Source organism: Anomaloglossus baeobatrachus, chromosome 5 (genome assembly GCF_048569485.1).
Source record: "Anomaloglossus baeobatrachus isolate aAnoBae1 chromosome 5, aAnoBae1.hap1, whole genome shotgun sequence".
Taxonomy (NCBI): Eukaryota; Metazoa; Chordata; class Amphibia; order Anura; family Aromobatidae; genus Anomaloglossus; species Anomaloglossus baeobatrachus.
This window is the reverse complement of record NC_134357.1, coordinates 131,039,761-131,058,512: the sequence shown is the minus strand read 5'-3', so window position 1 is coordinate 131,058,512 and position 18,752 is coordinate 131,039,761. Positions and strand designations below refer to the sequence as shown.

Here is an 18,752-nt window from a genome sequence, read left to right as displayed (position 1 = left end):
ACATGGCTTGTTGGCAGCCATGAGGACTGATGTTTGGGAAACAATGGTCTAGCCTTACTGTACACTACCTATTAGTTGGCTTACTATGGCCTCAGTTTTGTTAGACAATGTTGTACCTTAAGCCACTTCTTATTATAATAAGCCGCATCATATCTCGCCAAGTCAGACCCTACAGTTCAATGAGGCATAAAAAGTATCTAACACAGATAATAAATGTGATGCAAGTCCTGTCCAGAATTCTGGCATATTTAGATCGTCTTCCCCAGTGTCTTTTGGTTTCACTAGAATTCTGACATGAAATAATTAACATCCCCTCTTGTGTTTGCACTTTTCTGGTTTCTCCCACCTTCTTAGTGCTATGGATGAAGTTTTCTTTTCGTATGTCACTGGGGTTTTAGAAGAACTGGGATCTCAAGACTCCTCAGATGAAGATTTTGATATGGAAACTTTTACGGAAATGCTGGAGGCATACATCCCCGGATTTGCTGAAATTGACAGGTATCGTGTTGCTAAATTCGAAACAGAATTATCTTATTAACAAATGTCCATTTTTTTTTTACTGTATCCTATAGAATTCACAGGGAACTTTTGCTAACTTGGATCAATTGAGGACCACGGTGGTTTTCATTACATTGGTAATCTCTATGAAAAAAAAAAAATAAACATCATTGATTTCAAAAGATAGCAACATCATTACTGCCTTCATTGACTGGGCTACACTTGTGCGGTGGTAATGGGAGGACGGAGTTCCACTATGTAGCACACTGTTATGTGAATTGTTTATTGCACAGAGCAATCCAAGTATTTACGTATGATCAAAACTTACCCACAACAAATTTATTGTACATTACTATCAGGGCTTGTCCACTACTAGGACAACCCCTTTTGAATTCACGTTTTTCACTGGTAAAATAATAAAGCCTATAGTCCCCTCCCGTACAGGTGCCGTTCCAGCGGTGTCATGGTTCACATACCCGGGGCTCATGTGCCGGCTTCTGTCTCCCTACCTTCTGACCAAATGAGCAATGAAAAGGAAGTGAGGTTTGTGGCCATTGATTGGCCACGAGGCTCGCGTGAAGACACATAGTGTGCCCTGTGAAGGTGAACCGCGGCACCGCTGTAAAGGGGGCTTTACAAGCAGCAACATCGCTAGCGATGTCGCTCGTGAAAGCACCCACCCCCATCGTTTGTGCGTCACGGGCAAATCGCTGCCCGTGGCGTACAAAATCGCTAGTACCCGTCATACGTACTTACCTTTCTAGTGACGTCGCTGTGGCCGGCGAACTGCCTCTTTGCTAAGGGGGCGGTTTGTGCGACGTCACACGGCAGGCGTCCAATTGAAGCGGAGGGGCGTAGAGCAGCCACAGAAAGTCACGCCCACCTCGTTGCCAGAGGACTCAGGTACGGTGTTGTTCGTCGTTCCCGGGGTGTCACACGTAGCGATGTGTGCTGCCTCAGGAACGATGAACAAACTGCGTCCTACACGAGCAATGACATTTGGGAAATGGACGACGTGTCAACAATCAACGATTTGGTGAGTATTTTACATAGTTAGCAGTCGCTCGTACGTACGTGTCACACGCAACGACGTGGCTAACGAGGCCGGATGTGCGGCACGAATTCCGTGACCCCAACGACATCTTGTTAGCGATATCGTTGCGTGTAACGGAGCCTTTACAACGGCGGTAAAGGAGTGGATTATAGACTTTATTAGGTAAAGAAAAGATTTGTATGCTCACTGTGTATGCTGGATTGATGAATCACCCGTGGTATATAGAAAAAACTGGATAGACATCGTATACCTGTTTATAGGATTTTATAAAGTGGATATTGTTTTAGGATGATGCTCTTGGGAATTTATGCTTTCTATCCTAGATAATATATTTGTTTGTTAATGCTTTGCATATATTGCATATATATAATTCTATTATTTCTTTGTCGCTCCATTGGGAGACCCAGACAATTGGGTGTATAGCTTCTGCCTCCGGAGGCCACACAAAGTATTACACTTTAAAAAGTGTAACCCCTCCCCTCTGCCTATACACCCTCCCGTGGATCACGGGCTCCTCAGTTTTATGCTTTGTGTGGAAGGAGGCACACATCCACTCATGCATTCTCATATTAGTTATGTCGTTGGAAGAAAAGAGGGCCCCCACGGGGCCCCCGGCATGTTCCCTTCTCACCCCACTACGTCGGCGGTGTTGTTAAGGTTGAGGTACCCATTGCGGGTACAAAGGCCGGAGCCTCATGCCGTCTCCTTCACCATCCCTTAGCGGCTCTGGGAGAAGTGGGATCTTGAGCGGTCATCCATTTACTGGGACCGTGCTCCCTCCGCAGCCCCTGTGGGAATCTGCCGGACCGGAGTCTATTCAATCTCAGGGACCGGGCGCTGCAACTCTAAGGTACTATGTGTCCCCATTGGGGTCTGTGCAGGAGCGCACCTTCTTCCCGGACGCTGCGGCAGCTGCCGAATTGAGAAGGCCGGCGGACTTCCGCAACGACCGTGCCTGCTTGTCGGGCGCGGTCTCAAATTTAGTCCCCGGCCTCATCGCGGCCTAGTCGCAAAAATCCCGCCCCCGGGCCTGCCTGTCAGGGGTAAGGGCGGGACTGCCAACCTGACGTCGGATGTGAGGGATGGAGCATCCTGCATGTTTCCTCCCCCCTCACTGATCACTGTGGGGACCCCAGATTCCCGCACTTTTCTGGCGCCGCCCACGGCTCCACTCCTCCCCTGAGAGCTCCGGCAGCCATTTTTTGGGCATTCTGCCGGTGGAGGATTCTCAGGAACAGCTCTGCAGCTCCGGGGGACCTAAGGCAGGGAATCTGGAGAACACACACTCTCTGCTTGTTAGCGGTCGGTAAGCCACACCGGTCACCCGGTGCTGGTCCCCCCTAGGGTGCCGGAATAGATACGTATTTATATATATATTTCTGTTCGGTCGGGCTGTATACCCTTTTTTGCCCATATACCCTCAGTGATCATTCTCCTAGGAGACAACAGCATGTCGTCCACAAGGAGCAAAGCTGCTAAGGCACAGGGTTTTTTTGCGGCCTGTACCTCTTGTGGGGCTATGTTACCTGCGGGTTCCACCTACCCTCACTGTGAGCAATGCTCGACCCCTGTTTCGCTTGCTCAGCCGGAGCCTCGGTCACTAGTGGGCCCCTCGGCTCATGTAGACCCCCCTGCTCCCCCTGTCCAGGCGGCAGGGACAGAGTTCGCCTCTTTTGCTGAGAAACTCTCTGAGTCACTTTCACAATCCATGGCTCAGTCTATGGACAAATGGTCTGCCAAGCTGCTAGAAGCTTTGCAGTCCAGACCGGTCCTTACACAGGCCCCGGCCCCTGTTGGATCGTCGCCTCCAGGCCCCTCTCGGTCTGCACCGCAGCGCGCTCCCAGGTCGGGCCCTAGGTCCCACGTGGAGGACTCCTGCCCGGACCACAGTCCTAGACCGGCTAAGCGGGCTCACTGGGAATCTTCCCCGACTTCTTCACGCTGCTCGGGTTCCCAGCTTGAGGACTCTCTGGAGGACGAGGCGGACGTCGCAGCTCAGGGCTCTGACCCTGACGTCGCCCTTAACCTTGATACACCTGAAGGGGACGCCTTAGTGAATGATCTTATCTCGTCCATCAACCAGGTGTTGGATCTCTCTTCCCCGCCTCCTACTGTAGAGGAGTCGGCGTCTCAGCAGGAGAAACACCAGTTTCGGTTCCCCAAACGTACACGTAGTGTGTTTTTCGATCACTCTAACTTCAGAGACGCTGTCCAGAAGCCCAGAGCGGTTCCGGACAAGCGCTTTACTAAGCGCCTCACTGACACGCGTTACCCCTTCCCCTCTGAAGTCGTTAATGGTTGGGCTCAATGTCCCAAGGTGGATCTTCCAGTCTCTAGATTGGCGGCTAGATCTGTGGTATCGGTTGCAGATGGCTCATCGCTAAAGGATGCCACTGACAGGCAGATAGAGCTCCTGGTGAAGTCCATCTATGAGGCCACGGGCGCGTCTTTTGCCCCGGCCTTTGCAGCCGTGTGGGCACTCCAAGCTATCTCAGCTTGTCTGGCTGAGATTAATGCTGTCACACGTAATTCTGCTCCGCAAGTTGCGTCTTTGACTTCTCAAGCGTCAGCTTTTTCTTCCTACGCCATGAACGCAGTCCTAGACTCTGCTAGCCGTACAGCTGTGGCATCCGCTAACTCTGTGGCAGTCCGCAGGGCCATGTGGCTGCGCGAATGGAAGGCAGACTCGGCCTCCAAGAGGTTCTTAACCGGTTTGCCGTTTTCTGGCGAACGATTGTTTGGCGAACGATTGGATGAGATTATTAAGGAATCCAAGGGAAAGGACTCCTCCTTACCCCAGTCCAAACCTAAGAGACCTCAGCAACGGAAAATATAATCGAGGTTTCGGTCCTTTCGTCCCTCCGCCAAGCCCCAATCCTCTTCGTTCAGCAGGCCGGAGAAAGGCCAGAGGAACTCCTATGCGTGGCGGTCCAAGTCACGCCCCCAAAAGGCCGCAGGAGGCACTGCCTCCAAGGCGGCCTCCTCATGACTCTCGGCATCCCCTAGCCGCATCCTCGGTCGGTGGCAGGCTCTCCCGCTTTGGCGACGCCTGGTGGCCACATGTTCAAGACCGATGGGTGAGAGACATTCTGTCTCACGGTTACAGGATAGAGTTCAGCTCTCGTCCTGCGGCTCGTTTCTTCAGAACCTCTCCGCCCCCCGCTCAGGCCAACGCACTTTTTCAGGCAGTGGACGCTCTGAAAACAGAAGGAGTTGTGACCCCCGTTCCCCTTCAGGAACGTGGTCGCGGCTTTTACTCCAACTTGTTCGTGGTGCCAAAAAAGGACGGATCATTCCGTCCCGTTCTGGACCTCAAGCTGCTCAACAAACATGTGAGAACCAGACGGTTTCGGATGGAATCTCTCCGCTCGGTCATCGCCTCGATGTCACAAGGAGACTTCCTAGCATCGATCGACATCAAGGATGCTTATCTCCACGTGCCGATCGCACCCGAACATCAACGCTTCTTGCGTTTCGCCATCGGGGACGAACACCTTCAGTTCGTGGCATTGCCTTTTGGCCTGGCGACAGCCCCATGGGTTTTCACCAAAGTCATGGCATCCGTCGTGGCGGTCCTACACTCTCAGGGCCACTCGGTGATTCCCTACTTAGACGATCTCCTAGTCAGGGCCCCTTCTCGGGTGGCGTGTCAACACAGCCTTACCGTCGCTCTGGCGACTCTCCAGCAGTTCGGGTGGATCATCAACTTCCCGAAATCCAAGTTGACACCGACCCAATCACTGACTTACCTCGGGATGGAGTTTCATACACAGTCAGCGGTAGTCAAGCTACCACGGGACAAACAGCTTTCTCTGCAGGCAGGGGTGCAATCACTTCTTCGGAGTCAGTCACACCCCTTAAGGCGCCTCATGCACTTCCTGGGGAAGATGGTGGCAGCGATGGAGGCAGTGCCGTTCGCGCAATTCCATCTACGGCCACTCCAATGGGACATTCTCCGCAAATGGGACAGGAAGTCGGCTTCCCTCGACAGGAACGTCTCTCTTTCCCTTGCAACCAAGACGTCACTTCAGTGGTGGCTCCTTCCCAATTCTCTATCGCAGGGAAAATCCTTCCTACCCCCAACCTGGGCTGTGGTCACCACGGACGCGAGCCTGTCAGGGTGGGGAGCCGTTTTTCTTCAGCGCTCTATTGGGAGACCCAGACGATTGGGGTATAGCTACTGCCCTCCGGAGGCCACACAAAGCACTACACTAAAAAGTGCAAGGCCCCTCCCCTTCTGGCTATACCCCCCCGTGGTATCACGGGTTCTCCAGTTTTCAAGCTTTGTGCGAAGGAGGTCAGACATCCACGCATAGCTCCACAGATTTTAGTCAGCAGTAGCTGCTGACTATTTCGGATGGAAGAAAAGAGGGCCCATATAGGGCCCCCAGCATGCTCCCTTCTCACCCGTGGATGGTGTTGTAAGGTTGAGGTACCTATTGCTGGTACAGGGGCTGGAGCCCCACATGCTGTTTTCCTTCCACATCCCCTTGTAGGGCTCTGTGGAAGTGGGATCCTGCCGGCCTCTAAGCTCTGACGCCGGGCTCCATCCACAGACCCATAGCACCTGATGGATACGGAGCAGGAGTACAATCAGGGACAAGGCCCTGCATCATACAGGTACTCTGTGTCCCCGGCAGGCACAGACACACTCCGGGCTGGCTGGGTGTTGTAGTGCGCCGGGGACCGTAACGATTGAGTTGGTGTTCCTGCAGTTTACTGGGGGACTTTTGTGTTGTGGGAACGCAGCGCCGACCCCCACTGGACCGGCGGCGCTGCTGTGACTTGTAGTGCGCCGGGGACACGCCGACCGCGCTTTTACGGCGGCGGCGTTTATAAATTTAGTCCCCGGTTTTTTTGCGGCCTAGTTCCGCTTCGTTCCCGCCCCCACCCTGTCAATCAGGGTAGGGGAGAGACGCTGTTTCACAGCAGCGACGAGGGCTGGAGCCTGATTTACATGCTCCAGCCCTCTCACTAGGCACAGAGGGAAGCAGGCTTCCCGCTCTTAGTCAGGAACGCCCAGGGCCCGCCCCCCATCCTCTCCCAGGACGCCGGCAGCCATTACATGCAGTCTGGCTAGAGGAAGGACGCAAGGCTCTGGGAGACCTGGACTAGGGGGCTTTTGGAGACCACACACCCGCTCTTAAGCGGGCGGTAAGCGGCATTTCAGCTGGCCCCTCTAGTGCCTCAGTGTGTATTGGTGTACTGTGTCACCAGATATATATATTTATTTATTTCTTGCACTGTGAGGTCGCTTCCTGGCTGGATACCCCAGATCGCTCTGAGGAGGCAGCAACATGTCATCCACAAAACGCAAGGCTGCCAAGGCTAGGGCTGTGTACACTGCGTGTGCTGCATGTGGGGCTGCTCTACCAGCAGGTTCCAAAGACCCCCATTGTGTGCAATGCTCAGATCCGGTGCTGCTTCGCCAGCCGGAGTCCGGAGAGGTAGTGACCCAGGCTGAGACGCTTGTAAGTCCTGCCCCGGTGTCAGGGACAGACTTTGCAGTTTTTGCTGATGGAATGTCTGTGACTATGGCAAAAATCCTTGAAACTTTGCAATCCATGACTGGGGCTCAGTCTATGGACACGGCGAGGTCTCTGTCCTCTAATCCCCCTCAGTTGGAATTAATCCAGACTGCAAGGGGGTCCCCGGCTTCCCAGGCTGAGTATTATGACTCAGATGATAGCCCCAGCCACCCTAAGCGAGCTCGCTGGGAAAGACCCTCAACGTCATCACACTGCTCAGGGTCTCAGCGCAATCAGTCGCCCTGTGATGCGTCTGAAGAGAGTGATCAGGAGTCTTATCCTGGAACCCCTCTCAATCTGGATACCCCGGATGGGGACGCCATGGTAAACGATCTTATCTCAGCCATCAATAGACTGTTGGATATTTCTCCCCCAGCTCCTTCTGCAGAGGAGGCAGCTGCAGAGCAGGAGAAGTTTCGTTTCCTCTATCCCAAGCGTAAATTGAGTGCTTTCTTGGATCACTCTGACTTCAGAGAGTCAATCCAGAAACACGACGCTCATCCAGAAAGGCGTTTCTCTAAACGTTCTAAGGATACACGTTTTCCTTTCCCCCCTGATGTGGTCAAGCGCTGGACCCAGTGTCCAAAAGTAGACCCCCCGATTTCCAAACTTGCAGCTAGATCCATAGTTGCAGTGGAGGATGGCGCTTCACTTAAGGATGCCAATGACAGACAGATGGACCTTTGGTTAAAATCTGTCTATGAAGCTATCGGCGCGTCGTTTGCTCCAGCATTCGCAGCCGTATGGGCACTCCAAGCTATTTCAGCTGGTTTAGCAAAAGTGGATGCTATCATACATCCAGCGGTGCCGCAAGTGGCGTCCCTTACCTCGCAGATGTCTGCGTTTGCGTCTTACGCTATCAATGCGGTCCTAGAATCTACCAGCCGCACCTCAATGGCGTCCGCCAATTCGGTAGTTTTGCGCAGAGCCTTGTGGTTAAAGGACTGGAAAGCAGATGCTGGTTCCAAAAAATGTTTAACCAGCTTGCCTTTATCTAGAGATAGACTGTTTGGCGAGCCATTGGCTGACATCATTAAACAGTCCAAGGGTAAAGACTCTTCCTTACCCCAGCCCAGATCAAGCAAACCTCAGCAGAAAAAATGGCAGCAGAAGTTTCAGTCCTTTCGAGGTTCGGGCAAGACACAATTCTCCTCGTCCAAAGGGACTCAGAGGACGCAAAGAGTCTCAGATTCCTGGCGGGCTCACGCACGCCCCAAGAAAGCAAATGGAGGAACCGCTTCCAAAGCGGCTACCTCATGACTTCCAGCCCCCCCCCTCCGCATCTCCGGTCGGGGGCAGGCTCTCCCGCTTTTCCGACATTTGGATGTCACAGGTCAAAGACCGGTGGGTGACAAACATTTTGTCTCGCGGGTACAGAATCGAGTTCAGTTCTCGTCCTCCAGCTCGGTTCTTCAGAACCTCCCCACATCCAGACCGAGCAGATGCCCTGCTGCAGGCGGTGGACTCCCTAAGAGCGGAAGGAGTAGTGGTTCCTGTACCGCCTCAGGAACAAGGGCGAGGGTTTTACTCCAATCTCTTTGTGGTTCCAAAAAAGGACGGCTCGTTCCGTCCTGTTCTGGATCTAAAGCTGCTCAACAAACATGTGCACGCCAGACGGTTCCGGATGGAAACCCTCCGCTCTGTCGTTGCCTCAATGTCTCAAGGAGACTTCCTTGCCTCAATAGACATCAAAGATGCTTATCTCCACGTGCCAATTGCTACAGAACATCAACGTTTTCTACGTTTTGTGATAGGAAACGACCATCTTCAGTTCGTAGCTCTGCCATTCGGTCTGGCGACAGCCCCCCGGGTCTTCACCAAGGTCATGGCGGCGGTGGTAGCAGTCTTGCACTCTCAGGGACACTCGGTGATCCCTTACCTAGACGATCTACTTGTCAAGGCACCCTCTCAAGAGGCATGCCAACTCAGTCTACATGCTACGCTGGAGACTCTACAGACGTTCGGATGGATCATCAACTTTCCAAAGTCGAATCTGTCACCGTCACAGTCACTAACGTATCTTGGCATGGAGTTCCATACTCGAGCAGCGAGAGTGAAGCTTCCGCTGAACAAGCAGCGGTCCCTACAGACAGGGGTGCAATCCCTCCTTCAAGGCCAGTCGCACCCCTTACGGCGCCTCATGCACTTCCTCGGGAAGATGGTGGCAGCCATGGAAGCAGTTCCCTTTGCGCAGTTTCATCTGCGCCCACTTCAATGGGACATTCTCCGCCAATGGGACGGGAAGTCAACGTCCCTGGACAGGAAAGTCTCTCTTTCCCAGACGGCCAAGGACTCTCTACAATGGTGGCTCCTTCCCACCTCATTGTCTCAGGGAAGATCCTTCCTGCCCCCATCCTGGGCAGTGGTCACGACAGATGCGAGTCTGTCAGGGTGGGGAGCAGTGTTTCTCCACCACAGGGCCCAGGGGACGTGGACTCCGCAGGAGTCCACCCTTCAGATCAATGTTCTGGAAATCAGGGCAGTGTATCTTGCCCTACTGGCCTTCCAACAGTGGCTGGAAGGAAAGCAGATCCGAATCCAGTCGGACAACTCCACAGCGGTGGCATACATCAACCACCAAGGAGGGACGCGCAGTCGGCAAGCATTCCAAGAAGTCCGGCGCATTCTAATGTGGGTGGAGGACACAGCATCCACCATATCCGCGGTTCACATCCCAGGCGTAGAAAATTGGGAAGCAGACTTCCTCAGTCGCCAGGGCATGGACGCAGGGGAATGGTCCCTTCACCCGGACGCGTTTCAGGAAATCTGTCGCCGATGGGGCGTGCCGGACGTCGACCTAATGGCGTCCCGGCACAACAACAAGGTCCCGGCATTCATGGCGAGGTCGCGCGATCAAAGAGCTCTGGCGGCAGACGCATTAGTTCAAGATTGGTCGCAGTTCCGGCTCCCGTACGTCTTCCCACCTCTGGCACTCTTGCCCAGAGTGTTACGCAAGATCAGATCCGATTGCAGCCGCGTCATACTCGTCGCCCCAGACTGGCCGAGGAGATCGTGGTATCCGGATCTGTGGCATCTCACGGTCGGTCGACCGTGGTCACTGCCAGACCGACCAGACTTACTGTCCCAAGGGCCGTTTTTCCATCAGAATTCTGCGGCCCTGAACCTGACTGTGTGGCCATTGAGTCCTGGATCCTAGCGTCCGCAGGATTATCTCAAGGAGTCGTAGCCACAATGAGACAAGCTAGGAAGTCAACGTCTGCTAAGATCTACCACAGAACGTGGAAGATTTTCTTATCCTGGTGCTCTGCACAGAGAGTATCCCCTTGGCCATTTGCATTGCCCACCTTTCTTTCCTTCCTGCAATCGGGGTTGGAAAAGGGCTTGTCGCTCAGCTCCCTTAAAGGGCAAGTCTCGGCACTATCTGTGTTTTTTCAGAAGCGTCTAGCACGTCTTCCTAAGGTGCGCACGTTCCTACAGGGGGTCTGTCATATTGTGCCCCCGTACAAGCGGCCGTTAGATCCATGGGATCTGAACAGAGTACTAGTTGCTCTGCAAAAGCCGCCCTTCGAGCCTCTAAAGGACGTTTCCTTTTCTCGCCTGTCACAGAAAGTGGCGTTTCTTGTTGCGATCACATCGCTTCGGCGAGTGTCTGAGCTGGCAGCTCTGTCATCCAAGGCTCCCTTCCTGGTGTTCCACCAGGACAAGGTAGTGCTGCGCCCCATTCCGGAGTTTCTCCCTAAGGTCGTATCCTCGTTTCATCTTAATCAGGATATATCCTTGCCTTCCTTTTGTCCTCAGCCGGTTCACCGGTATGAGAAAGACTTACGTTTGCTAGATCTGGTGAGAGCACTCAGAATCTATATTTCTCGCACGGCGCCTATCCGCCGTTCAGATGCACTTTTTGTCCTTGTCGCTGGCCAGCGCAAGGGGTCGCAGGCTTCTAAAGCCACCCTGGCTCGATGGATCAAAGAACCAATTCTGGAAGCCTACCGTTCTGCTGGGCTTCCGGTTCCTTCAGGGCTGAAAGCCCACTCAACCAGAGCTGTGGGTGCGTCCTGGGCTTTGCGACACCAGGCTTCGGCTCAACAGGTGTGCCAGGCAGCTACCTGGTCGAGTCTGCACACTTTCACCAAACATTATCAGGTGCATACCTATGCTTCGGCGGATGCCAGCTTAGGTAGAAGAGTCCTGCAGGCGGCAGTGACATCCCCGTAGGGGAGGGCTGTTTTGCAGCTCTAACATGAGGTATCTCTTTACCCACCCAGGGACAGCTTTTGGACGTCCCAATCGTCTGGGTCTCCCAATAGAGCGCTGAAGAAGAAGGGAATTTTGTTACTTACCGTAAATTCCTTTTCTTCTAGCTCTTATTGGGAGACCCAGCACCCGCCCTGTTGTCCTTCGGGATTTTTTTTTGTTGTTTGCGGGTACACATGTTGTTCATGTTGAACGGTTTTTCAGTTCTCCGACGTTATTCGGAGTTAATTTGTTTAAACCAGTTATTGGCTTCCTCCTTCTTGCTTTGGCACTAAAACTGGAGAACCCGTGATACCACGGGGGGGTATAGCCAGAAGGGGAGGGGCCTTGCACTTTTTAGTGTAGTGCTTTGTGTGGCCTCCGGAGGGCAGTAGCTATACCCCAATCGTCTGGGTCTCCCAATAAGAGCTAGAAGAAAAGGAATTTACGGTAAGTAACAAAATTCCCTTCTTCTCCACAACAGGGCTCAGGGAACCTGGACTCCGATAGAGTCTTCCCTTCAGATCAATGTTCTGGAGATAAGGGCAGTGTATCTAGCCCTATTGGCTTTCCATCGGTGGCTGGAGGGCAGGCAGATCCGTATCCAGTCGGACAACGCCACTGCCGTCGCATACATCAACCACCAAGGCGGCACTCGCAGTCGTCAAGCCTTCCAGGAAGTCCGGCGGATTCTGCAGTGGGTGGAAGCCACAGCCTCCACCATCTCCGCAGTTTACATCCCGGGCGTAGAAAACTGGGAAGCAGATTTTCTCAGTCGTCAGGGCATGGATGCGGGGGAATGGTCTCTGCACCCAGAAGTGTTTCGAGAGATCTGTCGCCGCTGGGGAACGCCGGACGTCGATCTCATGGCGTCACGGCACAACAACAAAGTCCCGGCATTCATGGCACGGTCCCAGGATCACAGAGCTCTGGCGGCGGACGCGTTAGTTCAGGATTGGTCGCAGTTTCGACTGCCTTATGTGTTTCCTCCTCTGGCGATGCTGCCCAGAGTGTTACGCAAGATCAGGTCCGACTGCCGTCGCGCCATTCTCGTCGCTCCAGACTGGCCGAGGCGGTCGTGGTACCCGGATCTGTGGCATCTCACGGTGGGTCAACCGTGGGCGCTTCCAGACCGCCCAGACTTGCTGTCACAAGGCCCATTTTTCCATCTGAATTCTGTGGCCCTCAACCTGACTGTGTGGCCATTGAGTCCTGGCTCCTAGCGTCTTCAGGGTTATCTCAGGATGTCATTGCCACCATGAGACAGGCCAGGAAGCCAACGTCCGCCAAGATCTATTACAGGTCTTGGCAAATCTTCTTATCCTGGTGCTCTGATAACGGTTTTCCTCCATGGCCGTTTGCCTTACCCACTTTTCTTTCTTTCCTTCAATCCAGAATGGACAAGGGTTTGTCACTCGGCTCTCTCAAGGGCCAAGTATCGGCGCTCTCCGTATTTTTTCAAAAGCGTCTAGCCAGACTTCCGCAGGTCCGCACGTTCCTGCAGGGAGTTTGCCACATAGTCCCACCTTACAAGCGTCCGCTGGAACCCATGGATCTTAACAGGGTGCTAACGGCTCTTCAGAAACCATCTTTCGAGCCGCTGCGGGATGTCTCTTTATCACGTCTTTCGCAGAAGGTGGTCTTTCTAGTGGCAGTTACATCACTCCGGAGAGTGTCTGAGCTTGCAGCGCTGTCATGCAAAGCCCCCTTCCTGGTGTTTCACCAGGATAAGGTGGTTCTGCGTCCGGTCCCGGAATTTCTCCCTAAGGTGGTATCCCCTTTTCATCTCAATCAGGATATCTCCTTACCTTCATTTTGCCCTAATCCAATTCACCAATGTGAAAAGGATTTGCACTCTTTGGATCTGGTGAGAGCACTACAGCTCTACGTGTCTCGCACGGTGCCCCTGCGTCGTTCAGATGCGCTCTTTGTCCTTGTCGCTGGCCAGCGTAAGGGTTCGCAGGCTTCCAAGTCAACCTTGGCTCGGTGGATCAAGGAACCGATTCTCGAAGCCTACCGTTCTTCTGGGCTTCCGCTTCCTTCAGGGCTGAAAGCCCATTCTACCAGAGCCGTGGGTGCGTCCTGGGCATTGCGGCATTGGGCTACGGCTCAGCAGGTGTGTCAGGCAGCTACGTGGTCTATCTAGTCTGCACACTTTCACGAAACACTATCAAGTGCATACCTATGCTTCGGCAGACGCCAGTCTAGGTAGGCGAGTCCTTCAGGCGGCGGTTGCCCACCTGTAAGAGGGGGCCGTTTCTGCTCTTTTTATTGAGGTATTCTTTTACCCACCCAGGGACTGCTCTTGGATGTCCCAATTGTCTGGGTCTCCCAATGGAGCGACAAAGAAGAAGGGAATTTTGTTAACTTACCGTAAATTCCTTTTCTTCTAGCTCCTATTGGGAGACCCAGCACCCGCCCCTGTTCCCTTCGGGCTGGTTGTTCTTTTGTGTACACATGTTGTTCATGTTGAATTGTTCTTTTGGTTCATGGTTTTCAGTTCTCCGAACATCCTTCGGATTGAATTTACCCTAGACCAATTTATAAGTTTTCTCCTTCCTGCTTTTGCACCAAAACTGAGGAGCCCGTGATCCACGGGAGGGTGTATAGGCAGAGGGGAGGGGTTACACTTTTTAAAGTGTAATACTTTGTGTGGCCTCCGGAGGCAGAAGCTATACACCCAATTGTCTGGGTCTCCCAATAGGAGCTAGAAGAAAAGGAATTTACGGTAAGTAAACAAAATTCCCTTCTTTCTCTGTATGAAAGAACTCCCTTCGTCTAAAGAAGGTGATTACACTAGAGGATTTACCTTTTTGGAAACAATGTCGTGATGATGTGTTCTCCATGCTTTGTACCTGCAATGAATAGACTCTTGATGTTATTTCTCCAAGATTGGTAGTTATGGTTCTAAATGTTGTCTATGATGCAGTACTATTATTCAGTGAACAAGAGCCAAATGCCTGAAACGCGTTTGAATGTACAGTTGCCTGCCATACGTTGAAGTTTTTATCCATGGATCTGGAACCCTCCATTTTCTTTTGTATGATTACTGCAGGTTAGCGGTGAAGGGTGACTATCCAGTTTTTTCAGTGAGCTGAGCATTTCATCTAGTGGCTCCCATGGCTGTATGTCCAGTTGGGACCCAGTCACTCTCACCCCTTATTTACATTGAGGCCTGTTTTGACCCATGTTAAGGTTTTAATATTAGAGAGTGTAGATACTGTCCCGATTGGGTTCACCTCAAAAACAGTGTTTACAAAGTACCCTATGTTTATTTATATGCATTAAGCCTCTATTTAGTTACAGCAGGGTATATGTCCTTAATTTTATTATCTTGGGTTTTCTTTGTCTTATCACCAGTGTGAACATGAGCTTACAGGTTGCATGTATACCAACTCATACTCCGGCTAAGTTTTTTTTTTTTTAAAAAATATAGTGGTTGTGTCTCACGCAACCTGTCTAGGTGAGAAACTTCAACTTTGTGCAGAATTCCTTTTGTGAGATTGGACTCTACAGCGCCTTACATTTCGCATTAGTATATGACATATATATATATATAGATACACAGGGCTCCTCATTGACAATGGGTGAAAGATGGATTACTTTCTTCCCTTCCCTCCACAGTGACCTCTGTATAGAGCTCTGAGCATGACCACAGAAGACAACAGTTTGTTCTCTAAGTGACGTTTCTTATGTTCATGTAGCTGTTATAAAGCTAATTTCAGCTTCGGGCAGGAGCTCTGGCAAGATAACGGCCCCAATAATCATGGAAATGGTATAAAAAAATGAACTGGATTCGGGGGGGAAAAAAAAAATCAGTCACTGGTTCCGATTAGTATATCAAAAAGGGATGGTGATACATTGCCTAGCTAGGTGCTGTAACACTGTTCAAGTAATGCTTCTGAACTGTGAGACGCTCATTCTTTTTAGTGAATGTTCTCAGGGTCTCATAAAAGGAATAACTTATTACATTGATATTTATAGGGGTCACTTTCATCTTCTTCTGCTACAAAATAGGAAATACAGGGTGGGCCATAAGTATGGATACACCCTGATAAAATGGAAGTGGTTGCTTGATATCACCTTACCGTTTGTAGCATATTAGTACATGGGAGGGTCAAAACATTTGAGGCCCATGGCGGTCATCTGCACAGCCATTTTGAATTCGACTTTACTCTTTTTTTTTTATCATACTTATGGCCCACCTTGTACAATTGGTGCAGAAGTGAGAGGCCGATGGCTTCAGTTTTCTGACAGCTTTCTTGTTTTTAGCTACTTAGACCATGAGTAACTAGTCTGTTCATTTGCAGTGAGACGGTCTATGAGACGATGTTTGAACTATCAGGACGGTTAAATAAAGCTCGCAATAATGGTAAGTTAGGTACAGTGGGGTTTTTTTGTTTTGTTTTTTTTGTTTTTTTTATTAACCCCTTTCATCTAAGGGTGATTTTTCATTGTTTCCTCTCCTTCCAAAAGCCATAACTTTTTTATTTTTCAAGAAATGAAGCCATATCAGGGCTTGTTTGTTGCGGACAAGTTGTACTTTTGAATGAAACTATTTATTTTGCCACATATTGTACTGGAAAACGGGAAAAAAATACCAAATGCTAAGAAATTGCAAAAAAAAGTGCAACTCCACGATTGTTTTTTGGATTTTTTTATTTACCATGTTCATTGTATGGTAAAATTGACCTGTATAGTTTTACCTTTATCTTAGTGGTGAAATTTTTTTTCAGAAATTTGTCAAAAAAAGATTTGCACTTCTGTCTCCATTTTCCGAGACCCGGATCGTTATCATTTTTTGGGAACTGGGGCTCAATGATGGCTTATCTTTTGCGCCTTGAGCTGACGTTTTTAATTATACCATTTTGGTGTAGATGTGATGTTTGCATTGCCTGTTTTTTTCATTTTATTGCAATGTTGCGGCTACCAAAAACAAACAAACGTAATTTTGGCGTTTTGACTTTGTTATGCAGTTTACTGATCGGATTACTTTATTTTATATTTTGATAGAGCGGGCATTTCTGAATGCCAGAATACCAAATATGTATATGTTTATGTATGTGTGATATATAGATTTTTTTTTTATTTTTTTTTTAATTGCTTTATTTTCAATGGGGCAAAAAGGAGGGTGATTTGAAATTATCATGTTATTTTTTTAAAAACTTTTCTTTTTTTCACTTTTTATTGATTTTACTAGGCCTTAAAACCTGCATTGTCTGATCACTTGTGCTGCAGGGAGCCATGCTGATTTCCAGCTCTGCATAGCACAAATGATCATCTCTTGTGAATGCTGATGCTCAATTGGCATTAACAGGAGGTGAGTCATGACAGCGATAGAGGGTCATTATCTGACTCCTCACTGTCATGATAACCCATCAGCACCCCATGATTGTGTCACGGGGCTGCCGATTGCGGTGGGGAATGGCTTGAACCCAGCCAACGCGTGTTAGATTGCCCTGTCAGAGTTTGACGCAATCTAATGGGTTAACGGACACCGGCAGATCTCCGATCTGTTAGCTGCACATGTTGGCTGATCAGATCAGCCGACATGTGGGGAAAGATGTTGGCTCAGCGTGTGAGCCCGCATCAAAAGGAAGGACACAACCAATGACGAATCTATAAGTCATTGGCCTTAAACCGGTCAATCTAATTGGATCACTATGTGATTACTTTATGAATTATCAACGGGGTGCTGTAAAATTATTTTTTTTTATTAGTATAAATACGTTGATCTGCTTCTTCGTGAAATATATGACGGTACAAGTATGGTCTGATCCAAAGCCATAGTTCACAAAAAGGCAGAATCAATTAATTGAATTCTTTTATGTTATAGGCTGTTAAAGGATTTGTCCATGTTTGTCATGAAAGTGTGCATTCACTCTATGTGACTGTAGACTTGTGAATTGGCACGTGCTGTCGGGATTCTCTGGTATCAGTGCCGGGAGAGGTGCAGTTCTATGACCACAGGTATGTGATGTGCTAAATTTCCGCTAGAGATGTACATCCTCGCTCAATATAAGTGTATTGAGCAAAGTCGTGCACATCTAGTCAGAATGTGGCTGGGAGTATTGCTTATTACACAGTTGTGGTCACATGACTGCCCCGTCTCACCGCTGGCACTGGAGAAACCCGACAGTGCCCTCTGTGCGCAATGTGAGGATTCATCAGTCTGCGTCACATAGTGACTGCAGTCTTTCATGAAAAACCTTGATAACCTCTTTAAATGCTTTCTGCATTCGTATCATGAATATTAGGGTTCTGTAATAGAGCAGTTACCCTTCCAGTAATGTACATATTATTACATGTTCTTCATAGCAGACTAGAAAACAAATCGGTTCTCCAATTTCTTGCGTAAACAAGAAACTTTTGTCACTCATAGTGGGCTTTTGATCACTTCCAGGGAAAGAGTTAGTGATCAAAAGTGCTAAAGTGGTTTTAGGGTTGAGGATAGGGGTTTGGAGATGACTGTGCCGCTGTAGATGACGAGAGTGCCACACTCCATGGTAGATACAAGTAGCTTTATTTACAGGTTTCTGGTATGAACTGAACCCTTTTTCAAAATACAGTGGAACCTCGGTTTACGAGTAACTTGGTGTGCGAGTATTTCGCTATACGAGCAAAGCTTGCTGTAAATCTGTAACTCAGTTTACAAGCAAGCTTTGCTGTACGAGCAAATACTCACCGCACATACGTCCGGTTCCGTACTTCCACCGCTCCCTGACCCGCTCTTGCAGTCCGCACAAACACGCACAAACATATTATGCTCACCTTACCTTCCGTTCGCTCGCCGGCCTCCTGGTTCTTGTAGTTCGCCGGTACAGGATGTGTATCGGGTAACCATCGCGACGATGGAGGAATGTCTACTGTCAGCCGCTTCTCAAAGGCAGTGCGCTGGCCAATCAGAGGCAAGCGGTTCCTGCCTTTGACGTCAACGCGCTGGCAGCGGAAGCTCCGGCATCTGTCGCGATGGTTACCCGATACACATCCTGTACCTGCGAACTACAAGAATCAGGAGGCCGGCGAGGAAACAGAAGGTAAGGTGAGCAAAGTGTGTGTGTGTGTGTGTGTGTGTGTGTGTGTTTGTGCATGTATGGAACAGCACAATAGGGGACCAGGATGGGACATTGAACAAGTTGTGGAACGAATTGTCTGAGCTTGCATTATTTCCTATGGGAAATTTTGCTTTGCTAGACGAGTAACTTGGTTTACAAGCACACTCCCAGAACGGATTGTTCTCGTAAACCAAGGTTCCACTGTAACCACATCTGTAGTGTGGAGTGTGGCACTCTCACCATCTACAGCAGCGCTGTCATCTCAAAATGCCTATCCTCCACCCTATATCCATTGTATGCAGAAGAAGGTTTCACTGGAGTTGTGATAATCAGAACTACATCAAGTGGGCAATATCTCACCCCCTACCGCTAATGTATTATATTACTCAGTGACTCCCTATGTACACTTGTCTCTTTTCTTTT

The 18,752-nt window shown here is 50.1% G+C and overlaps 1 protein-coding gene across 2 annotated transcripts in view; it reads left to right on the top strand.

Moving 5' to 3' along the window:
• The window catches only part of CUEDC2 (CUE domain containing 2), a 59,937-nt gene that overhangs the window by 27,104 nt on the left and 14,081 nt on the right, over positions 1-18,752 (top strand). For both annotated transcript variants that reach the window (XM_075347228.1, XM_075347227.1), the window contains 2 exons: positions 355-498; positions 15,585-15,646. In XM_075347228.1, the coding sequence (XP_075203343.1) occupies positions 355-498; positions 15,585-15,646 (206 nt within the window). The remainder of the gene's footprint in view (positions 1-354; positions 499-15,584; positions 15,647-18,752) is intronic.